This window comes from Hoplias malabaricus, chromosome 1 (genome assembly GCF_029633855.1).
Source record: "Hoplias malabaricus isolate fHopMal1 chromosome 1, fHopMal1.hap1, whole genome shotgun sequence".
Taxonomy (NCBI): Eukaryota; Metazoa; Chordata; class Actinopteri; order Characiformes; family Erythrinidae; genus Hoplias; species Hoplias malabaricus.
This window is the reverse complement of record NC_089800.1, coordinates 11,577,050-11,588,411: the sequence shown is the minus strand read 5'-3', so window position 1 is coordinate 11,588,411 and position 11,362 is coordinate 11,577,050. Positions and strand designations below refer to the sequence as shown.

Here is an 11,362-nt window from a genome sequence, read left to right as displayed (position 1 = left end):
CTCACACCTATGGACAATTTTTGAGTCACCAATGTGGGAGGAAACTGCAGCACCTGGAGGAAACCCACACGGACAAGGGGAGAATACGTATAGCTTTTTTTCACAAGGTTACCAATTTAAACATGGGCTGAGAGCAAGGACACAAGAATAAGCAAACAGCACAGCACCAACGACTTTGGTACACACACTTTAGAACTACACTAATAAAGGTCTATAAATGGTTTACAATTTTGTATTAATGGTTATTAATCAGGTTGTAAACACATTAAAAGTCATTAATATATTTTATAATACATTTATAATACATTTATAAAAAGGGTAACAGTGACCTGTTGTTTACTAAACAGTGAACCAACATCCACCTGCACTGTTAAACCTCAGGTCTTACAGAATATTCACCTTTGTCTTCTCCATCAGTCGATATCAACTGTGTCAGCTTATTTAAATATGTGTTAATATGTTTAGTCTTTTAACAACCAAGTTTAATCAATTAACCAGATAGAATGTCTTTTTAGACACTGATGGTAATGTAGTGTACCTCAACATATGAAATGACTAGATTCACATCCTCATGTCTCAGCTTATTCTCTACCTTGACATTTTCAGTAAGTCGTGTGAAACTTTCAGTATTAGACAAAAATAGGTCACTGTTTCCTTTTTTTATCTCTGCGTTACAAATAATTATTAAAGACCTTTAAGATGTTTACAACCCAATGAATAAACATGTAATACACAGATGTTTATAAGCATTTATAAATGTAGGGTTATTTTAAAAGTGTTACCACAACTTTCCTCCATATAATTTATATAACCAAATGGGCTTACTTTGGCAAACCTTTGTCAATAACTATAATACACAGGCACATCCATGTAACCAGTACCAGCCTGAACTTTACTATGTCAAAAGGAAGCCTTCTGTAACATTTGTCCAGGAGCACCATCTGCTTCTCTGTGTTCAGTAGAATCTAGAAATGTGTATTGTGGTCACACAAATCCTGACACTGAACACAGTCTAATAACTAATCATTTATTCATTCATTAACTGTAAATGCTTATCCAGTTCAGGGTTGTGGTGGGTACAGAGCCTACCCGGAATCATTGGGCACAAGGCGGGAATACACCCTGGATGTGGGTGCCAGTCCTTCACAGGGTTAATAACTCATCAGCTATACATTAAAATATAACAGCAAATTATTTTATACATATCTTTTAATTTAAAGAATTATAAACGGTAAATATCAATATTTATTCCTGGGAAATTGTATATGGATTGGACTGTTTCCTAAGAAAAAGTAATTGTGCCTGTGTTATCTTTGAAAGCATGACTGTACGGTACAACTGCATCTGATGAAACGGTGAAATAAAATAACAATGAAAAGATGTGTAAGCTGAATTGCCCTGTTGAAATGCACTTGTCCCAACACCTGTTTATATTTGCTCAAGTTGAAAGCCCAGGTTGGGAAATCCTTGACACAGCATCACTGTTAATTCTAAAACTTACTCTAATTTTCAGTGGGTCTGACTACTGTTTGCCGAGGGGGGATGCAGTTTGTATGTTTTCTGAGAAGTCAAGCTCAAGTGAGTCAGAAGTGTGTAAACGATCTGGATTCTGGTTTACTATTGCACCACTTCTTTCTATCTTCAGAAAATACTGGGGGATCCCAAGTATTGCAACGGTCATGTTTGCTGTAAGAAAACTGCAAATGATGCATCAGTCCAGTTCACGAGATATAATGAGCCTTGCTCTCTCTGAGTGGAAAGGATGACCTTTCCTCTCCACATCACTCAGCACGATGCTGGTCAACATGAGCGTTTTTAGTAAGCATAGCAGGATTTCCAGTAAGCATTCTCCAAAGCATACTGAGCTCTCTACTGATGAGTTAGAAGCAGTTTGTGGTGGATGCCTTCGCCCATCTAGCTTGGTAGGACTGTGTGATTTGGTCATCAGTTTTATTCTTAGCAATGAAAGACGGTGGCCTTGTCCAGTAAGCTTCATTTCCTTTAAAGGAACACTATATAATATTTTTACCTTAAATTTACAGCTTGAAAAACATTGCGATGTTTCACAGACCTGTAACAGGGAGAACAGAGCCGCTATCATTATTGATCTTGGCTCATTTACTCTAGGGGGGAGTCCCAGAAGCAAAAAAAAAAAAAAACAAGTCTTACCTACGGTTCATTTAACATTATGTGGGCAGATGGATGTAGGCAGAACAATGAAGGGAAAGTGATTGTCTGTACAAGGTTCTGCTGAAAGACCCTGGCTCCAGGCATTCATGTTGTTTTAGAAGTCAGTTTGATACATGCCACCAAACTAAACAGCATTTTAGCCAGGTGGTTTTAATCTTTTGGCTCATCAATGCAACAAAAAATGTAATCTGTCACTGCTTAGCTCTAATCATAGAACATGTTATGGTAAACTGTTCTCTCAACTAAATTGCTGAATCACATACATTCCCCTGTGTTATACTGTAAATGGAGAAGTAATTTTGCTTTCCTTCTTTATGATGAACCTGTGAGTCACCGTGTTCTAATGTGGTCTTTCTCAATAACCGATTACACATGCAGTGTGTGTTTTAAAGGCATGTCTCTTAAAGCTTGCGGTGTCATGTTCTAAATTATCCTCATTTATGAATCCCTGCTTATGCAATATTTATTCTGAAATGACGCTCAAGGTTTTATTCAAAGAAAGAAATATGTATTAAATTCTGAGGATGTTTGTCACTATTTGTTGCTCTCGATTCTGTCTGTGTGCTAGAAACCGGTCTAACGTGTTTAAAAAGCCCCGGTGTCAGTAAATGGGTACGAAAAAAAACAAAGGGTCTCAGTCCATTATGCTAGGGTCTCTCTCTCTCTCTGCTCACAGCATAGAAATGACATCTGGAGGTTGTTAGACTATGAACAGACTTCCAAATATTGAAAAGCATGAAACTTGAAAGATGAAAGATTTTACCTCTTGGTAATTTTGACTTATTTTTGCTGTAAATGGAACTCACTCAGTTCACGCTAGCTGCATGAAAGTAAACACAGACCAAGTGCTACGAAACTAAACAACTCGGGTTACAAATGAGTTTCTGTGGTGATTCAAACAGTGAACGAAAATTTACAGACAAGTTAAACTTCAACCACATACAAACATAAGCTTTTTTTTCCCTCAAACATACCATTCTGACAGATGCAGAGCCTCTGAACGTAAACAAATTAGAGAACAGTGTTTCCCCAATTTTTGTATACGTTCCCTAGTCTTAAACTAGGGTGTCCATACATCTTCTTTTCCTTGAACATGTGATCGTTTTGGGGCCTAAAATGGATACAGATTTCTAAATAACCAAAAACGTCCAGAATTGGGCTTTTACACTCTGAGGTCTTTCCTCGTCCCAATTTTTTCCCTTAAGGCCTTCCTTGAAGTGTGCACTTGGATTATGACCTTTGATTATATTTTTGAAGGGTGAGCAAAAGGAACACAGCAGTTCATGTGTTCAAGGTGGCAGAGAGTTGAGAACAGAATTGGGACACATTCCATCTTCAGCTGTGTACAACACTAATGCTTAAATACTATTCACCACAGCTTACAGCCCAAAATGTGTTGAAAATTGTTATGATGATTTATTATAGTCATTATTTATGTGTGGTGACATTTCTCTGACTCATGAGTCTTTCATTTTCTACTCTATATTTTATAAAACTGACAGTCATCTCTGCCCATATCACCCACTCCAACACTCTGGACATTGATGAGTTCATCTGCACAGCTCTCTGTTTAAACTTTACATTACAACACTACGGGCAAAGGTTCTGGATTTTTCAGTCAGAACATTAGTGAGTGAGTGGTTTTCTCAATATTTTAAACACCTCCATTACATAGAGTACCATTTTATTAATCAGACCTTTATATAGAAATGTATACTCTTATCAAGCCTATATTACGTCTGTTTGACAAAATAAATGTGCCTGCTGTTAGAAATGTTAAAAACGTCACTGTTAAAATATAATCTTGTCATTTCATGTCATGATCATGAATATTCTGCTGTAAATAAGTCACAGAAACAGAACAGAAAATGAAAGGCTTTCCATGTTCATAAACTGGAAGGAACTGACAAACTATATTTTTTATAGTTTATCTGTTATTATTTGTTATAGTTTATAACACAAATACTTCGTATGACCCATTCCACACCCTGCCCCGAGTGTCCCTGTTTGAAAACCTAAATATATGGTCACCCCATCTTAACATTAAAAGTCAGCGTTGACTGCAGTCCCTTTCTCAGCCCTTTCATTTCCACAGTTCACAGTATTATGTGTATTAGCAGTGTAGGTTCTTCAGGGGTAGTCGTTGTCTGTGTCATTTACCGGCACGCGGCACGCGGAACGTGAAAATGCGGCGGGGCCTTTAGCTGCGTGCCCACGCTTGTTCTGACGTCGCGGGAACGCGCTTGCCTTTCTCTCTGCACTGCCCACGTACAGCACTTGCTGTTTGTGGGTTGTGTCACACCTGATTTCCGGCAGACCCCGCCCCTCTGCGGTGTGATTGGCTAATCGGTCTCTTTCATCTTGACTATCTGAAACGACTGGAATACTGTCTGAAATGAATTAGTAAAGTAGTACATAGAATGCATATAGCATAGAGTACATAGAAGTTATATATATACACATTTGGTACATTTTATATTTTATATATTTTTATATACCAATTTATAGTAGCGGTTAAGTAAGTACTGCAGAAGACATATTTATGTTTTTTTTTTTAGAATATGCTTGTTTTTTTATTTTACAAAACTCTTCATCGATTTTATTAATTTATTTTATCAGTTTTTATTCAGCAATTAATTTTAATTAATTTATTTTGTATTGAATTCTATCGTATAGATATAGAACGCATATTAAAGTTGTGGGATCACCAAAAAAGTCGTTTAGTGACGTTTGGCAAGTCACATCCTCAAATTCGTTTGCTTGGCCAATAGCAGCGTGGGGGCGGAGCCAGCAGAATACGGGTGGGAAGAAAAACAGCGCCTGAGAGTAATCGCTGTAATAGGAAAGCTGCTCGTGGCCCGTATATCGGGGAATCCTTGTCTAGGCGTGGGCGACAGAAAGTCCACTGTACGGTAACATGTCTTAACATTTACCCACAGGATTCCCTCGCTATTTAAAGCAGAGCTGCTCCTGATCTAGACCACAAGAACTCTCCAGACAGGCTTTACACACCCAGACCTCAGACCGGTGAGTTTCCATTCAAACTTCAAAGTTGTGTTTCATAATTTCTAACTTTATAGCAATGTCCCAAGATACTGCTTAGATACCTAAGCAAGATATTGCTGGAAGATGCATAGGACCTCTTAAACTACTAAAGAGACCTATGTATATGCAACCCTTACACAATTATTTACTTTTTAATATACACAATACAGAAATGAAATAATCCAGTCTCCTTAAAGAAGCATCAGAGAAAATATAACACTGATTGCCAAGCTACAGAGATGTTCTGTAGCATGACAGACCTCCACCTATTACTTTTCAGATTAGTTGTTGTTATGTTTTGTGTTCCAGAACTAATCAGCAATAATCATAACTTGACCTTTTTAGCCATCAAATCCTCACAGAGATGTTCTAACATCTAGTCTACGTTTTAGGCCAAATGTTAGAATAGCAGGTATTTTTAAGGGGATCAATGATTCAGAAAGAGAGAATGTGTGTCTGTGAGAGCGAGAGAGAGATGATGATGATGATGCAAAATCGGGCATTATGAGGGAGTTTTTAACAGCCTGTTGTGTGTTTGTGGGTGTATGAATTTTTAAAAGGTTGTAACTGGTCTCTTTCACAGAAACAGTTGCTTTCAATTGTGTTGTCTACCACGGGAGAGCACAGAGGAGCTAAGGCATGGATGAACTGCATTCAGAAAGGTAGATTGTACATCTTTTAAATCCAAAACACTGTAACAGATGCTATGTATTCTTCACTATAGAGAATACTGTACATAGTATAAATATTCTGATTCATACTTTATGTACTACTTTTGAGAATCTGTGTAAACAATTAGCACTTTATTTATATATAGTGTGTAAGGCACTAATACAATCGCTTATCTACTGCATTCACTCATTTAATATGTATTTCTCAGTTTGCTGATTTTATGTTCAAATAATGACCTACAAAGACTGCTGTACATTGTGTGTATCGTGTAACAGCAGTAAACATCTTCTGGTGCTCTATTATAATCAGTGCTACATAAAAAAAATTATATTAAATTAAAGAAAATCACATGTAGACAGTGGCTTTGGTGTATTTTTAAAATAAATGTATCAATTACCTTAAAGTAATGAATGCTAACTGACACCTATAAGAGTATAAAAATGTAAACTATATTACAAAATATTTGTGGGCTGCCCTGAGCTCTCATAAGCTTCGGCTCACTGTGTTCAGTGTCAGCCACAAGCTTGAGGTGTGTAAAGCCCCCAGCACTGGGATATGTGGGGAGTAGTGAGCTCCAGTTACTACATTCAGGATGATTTGTGATTCAGCTTCAGTCCCTGACCTCAGTCGTGTTTACGTGGCTACGCTAACATTGTGTGTTAGGACTTTAAGATTACAGGCTGTTACTGCAGCAAAACTGAAGACTAGTCTTTATTTTAGAAGAAATGCTGGATGATCCAGTGTCTGCAAACTTTTGGCCATAGAGTAATCGTTACAGGAGTTACTCACTTTTATGTTCTTCGTAGGTGCGATAGTGAAGAGCTGGACCCTACTTTAAGGCTTCGCATTAAAAAGTGCCGTACTACTCACAGTTCATCAGATGACGATACACCACACATTCCTGAACCACAGGTGAGTACTAAACTGAGCTGTGTTTGTGTGAGAGGGAGAACGTATGTGTAATCTGGTATTTTTTTCTCATGTCTATTACTGGAAATTCAAAGCAGCATCCCTTCGTCTTCGGGGTACTGCAGCGGTACTGATATGACTGTTCTGGTGTGCATAATTGACTAATGTTTAAGTGTGACGTTTTGTGTTGCAGATGTCTGAAGTTAATGTGCTAAATTTACAAATCAAGCTTCTAAACATGAAGAGGAAAAATCAAGAAGTTAGTATCGTCAGTCCCGGTCTCACACACACACAAACACACACACACACAAAGAGGAAGAGGTTTATTTATCCTAGTTTGTAGTCTAACCATGTACAGTTGTGTGACTGTGGTCACAATGAGTGTTCCTAAGAGTAGCTGAATTGATTAATTCTAACAAGAGTAAACATTTATTGCCGTAGAGCTAAATCAGCTAAACACAGATTTGACATGTTATCATTCATTCTCAAGTTTAAATTTAAATGTAATCCTAATTGTAACCACCGTAACCAACCACTGTATTTTTCTACCAGCTTCTCTTTATCAATAAGAAGTGGGCTGAACAGTACAGTCTCCTGAGTCAGTGTTGTGAAAGAAAGGTAAGTCCTTTTCTCCGAGATAGAACATGCTATAAAACGTAATCACACCTTGAGTGCCTTTATGAATGGTGAATTGAAGAGACTTATTTCTATTTCTGTAGATCACAGAACTGAACAGGTTAAAACACAATGAACAAAGAAAAGAAGAGAAAGAGAAGACTGAGGACTTCATGTTTCTCACAACTAACTCTACAGAGTACACACAGGTAAACTGAGTTTTCTTCTGTGTGTTTAACACATTTCATAAAGCTCTTTACATAACACTTTTTTGTGTGTGTGTGGGGGGGGGGGCAACCTATGGATAAATGTATGTTTATAGTTAGTGCGAATCTTAGAAACAAAACCTTCTTTGTGGACAGAACTGGGTGACTTTAACCCATGAAGTAGCATCTGCAGGAATAACCCTGATTACATTATATAGGATATGACTCAGCACTCATTTTCAGTTAAGAGTGATGCAATTATCAGATTGGGGTCACATCACTATGTGGCCAAATGTTTCTTCTAAATGCAAGGGTACCAATAGATACATACCGAATACCAGTTTTACACTAGCTTTTGGGGCATTTTTGTTTTAATTTGATGGCATACAGACATGATGATTTATGAGGGCAGGTGATTAGTGGATGATTAGTAGGTGATTAGTTCTTGATTACATTAGTCTTAGAATTGTTTAGTGTGTCATGACTCCAGAATGTCCCATATAAAGAAGAGATAGAGATTAAAGAATAGAGATTAGAAAGAAAGAAACCTCCCTGTCATATATGTACTGGAAGAGAGTAGGAGGAAAGTAAAACTTTTGTGACCGGTGTATTTTTTTTCTTCTTCTTTTAATTCATTAGGAGTTTCTGACTGACTGTGTTTTGACAGGAGTTTGAGCTGATGTCACGCCTTCAGGAGGCAGATAGGGAGATAGAGAGACTGAAGATGAGATGTGATACTCTGACCGGCAGAGAGCAGCAGCTAGAAGAAGAAATCAGGAGACTCAATAAGGTACAAAAATCATTCTAACTTTGGTTAAACAAAAATAAAATAAAATAAATTTCCTTTATCAGCTTCAAATGTATCACACTTGATATGAAATCATTCTTAAAATCGAGTACTGAAAACAGGGGTGGCACGGTGGTGCAGCAGGTAGTGTCGCAGTCACACAGCTCCAGGGACCTGGAGGTTGTGGGTTCGATTCCTGCTCCGGGTGACTGTCTGTGAGGAGTTGGTGTGTTCTCCCCGTGTCTGCGTGGGTTTCCTCAAGGTGCTCCGGTTTCCTCCCACAGTCCAAAAACACACGTTGGTAGGTGGATTGATGACTCAAAAGTGTCCGTAGGTGTGTGTGTGTCTGTGTTGCCCTGTGAAGTACTCCCCCCTTGCGCCCAATGATTCCAGGTAGGCTCTGGACCCACTGTGACCCTGAACTGAATACTGAAAACACTTTGCCCTAATGCTGGTTTAATAGTTTGCATATACTTTCCAAAGTTTATGCTTTGGTAAATCTTCTGATATAATATATATTTACATTTTATTAGCTTTGTAGCTCTAGTGCCAAAGTAAAGAAGTGAATGTAAGATACCAAAAATGATACCTGTTGAACTCTGTTTGGGATAAGGGTTAAACTGTGCTATTTCTTTCTTTTTTTTACCAAATTATTCCTTAAAAACCTGAAAAGTCTCTATGCTAACAATACCACAAAAAGATACACAAGATAAGATGTAAAATATCCTGTGCCAATCCATTAGAGCTTCACATAGCGCCCACCCCACTCTCTTCCTACCAGCAGCCACACAATTTCCATTGTTCCAATCCTACACCCTATGGTTGCTGTGGCTGTTTATGATCCAATCAGCAATCAGCTACCCTTAACATCTACGTTTAATCATAGAGCCCGTCACATGAGTACCCAAACCACCCACTGCATCACTAGCTCTTCACAGGGGTCACCAGGCAGACACCTCCCATCATCAGTGTTTCGCTGAATTAAGCCCACAACACCTCCAGAAGGCTCAACAGTGAAGTCTGGCGTCCCAGACCCACCCCCATCCAAGCCAGATTTACAGCCTTCCCTTACCCTTAAGCATCAACAACCATAAATCCACACTGGCCTCCCTGGTGACTAGGGCTGTACCTAGCCCCACTGGCACCGTTAATGCATGCTCAGTGCCACCTGTTCCAGCACATTGTCTACATTTGTTTTGTGAGATCTCATTCTAAATTCATATACATCAATATGGAGTGGGTTCACTCTTTGCACCTATGAGAGCTTCTGCAATTTTTGGTAGGATTTCTACAAGATTTTGGAGTGTGTCTGACTTTTTGCCCATTCATCGACAAGCATTTGTTAGGTCAGAGAATGGGGCTTTCTCCAAACTGTTTCCACGAATTTGGAAGCATCAAATAGTTTGAATACATACTGCAGAATAATAAACTGCTTAAAAATATAATAAAAACATTCAGCTGTTTTACAGAGAAACTTGCCCCTATCTTATCCAGGACTAAAATTTACTGAAGCACCCTCTCTGCACTCTTTACATTAAAAATAATAATAATAATATTTAAAAAAATGAATATTGTGTTCTTCTGCTTTAAATGTCCTTTCAATTCCTCTGTCCTCACTCTAAAATCATGCTACACATTTTTTTTAAAAAGTGTGTCAAAATAGTCGCAGTGTGCCTAAAGTCTGGCCATAATCATTGGTTGCAAAGCTCTGTTTATTATGTGATGAAAAATACAGAAAATCACTAAATTTCACTCTAATAAATTTTAGTTTATAAATACCAAATGACACATTAGAAAGATAAAAGATCAGCAAATCCAGCTAATTATAGCTGTTTTCTAAAATATTGGTTTGCATTTAGGTCCAGCACAGGACGCAACAGAGCTTGGCATTGCAGGAGAGCAAACAGACAGAAATCATCTGGAAATATCAGGTACTAAATCCAAACAAGTCTTTTCTAATTTACCATACACTGTACAATGATTCACCTTTAAAATGCCATCACACACTGGCCACGTTTTCCATTTACTACATTTAATAAATTACAAAAGTGTTGTGTTGGCAACTTAGAGAATGAATACAAGAGCAAATCACTGAACACACACCTGGGTGGTCTCCCTAAAAGGAAAGGGTTGGATCCCCCTGATAATGTAAAGGAGAAACCAAAATTACAAGGTGTTAAAGCTAATCTTGACTGATGCTGTGTGTGTGTCAGGCTCAGGTGTACAAGGAGGACTTCTTAAAGGAGAGGAGAGACAGGGACAAGTTAAAGGAGAAGTATGCAGAGCTGCAGGAACGATTCAAGAAGTCCCATGCAGATTTACACTTTTACAAAGCGCAGGTGAGCTCCTGTGACCGTTTCAGTTTTTTGCAGAAGACTAGCTTTATGATGGATATGAATGAAATCATGATATGCAACACAATCATCATAATTCTTGATCTTTTTAGGTACAGTGGGGTCCATCCTGTGCCCCTACTTCAGGCTCCTCACCACAAAGGTGACCCGTGTGCCCCTTCAGCCGAGTCACATCCAGCTACAACATAAAAAGAACTCAAAGCCCACTTTATTCAAAGCAGGTCCTGAGCTGTGGCTGCTTTATTTCTATATACACATAGAAATGGACACGTGGTTTTCTGGTCTCTGGCTCTTGTATATAATGTGCACTATTATTTAACTAAACGAATAAAGTATATAAACTGGGATAATTCAATAAATGTATGTTGTAAATATATTTATGCCTCTGATTCCATGAAGTTCTTAAAAACCTTTAATTTTTAAAGCCCTTGGTGTATTTAAATATTTAAAAGTCTACATATAAAGTGTTACACAGGCAAAATAATTCATTTCTAATTTCAGATATTGACACAAGTTGCTGTAATAAAATGTACACTTCTCACTGCAGGCCTCAGTGGTTTTCAGCTATAACTTAAACACAGGGC

The 11,362-nt window shown here is 38.0% G+C and overlaps 1 protein-coding gene across 1 annotated transcript; it reads left to right on the top strand.

Annotated features, from left to right (window-relative positions):
* The first annotated feature begins 4,588 nt into the window (after positions 1 to 4,588).
* Positions 4,589 to 11,118, top strand: LOC136690797 (TNFAIP3-interacting protein 3-like). The gene is made up of 11 exons (XM_066662847.1): positions 4,589 to 4,708; positions 5,130 to 5,217; positions 5,819 to 5,897; positions 6,714 to 6,819; positions 7,010 to 7,075; positions 7,369 to 7,434; positions 7,536 to 7,640; positions 8,305 to 8,427; positions 10,284 to 10,355; positions 10,638 to 10,763; positions 10,871 to 11,118. The coding sequence occupies exons 3-11, from the start codon at positions 5,875 to 5,877 to the stop codon at positions 10,922 to 10,924; spliced, it is 741 nt and encodes a 246-aa protein (XP_066518944.1). The 5' UTR covers positions 4,589 to 4,708; positions 5,130 to 5,217; positions 5,819 to 5,874; the 3' UTR covers positions 10,925 to 11,118.
* Positions 11,119 to 11,362: the final 244 nt, after the last annotated feature.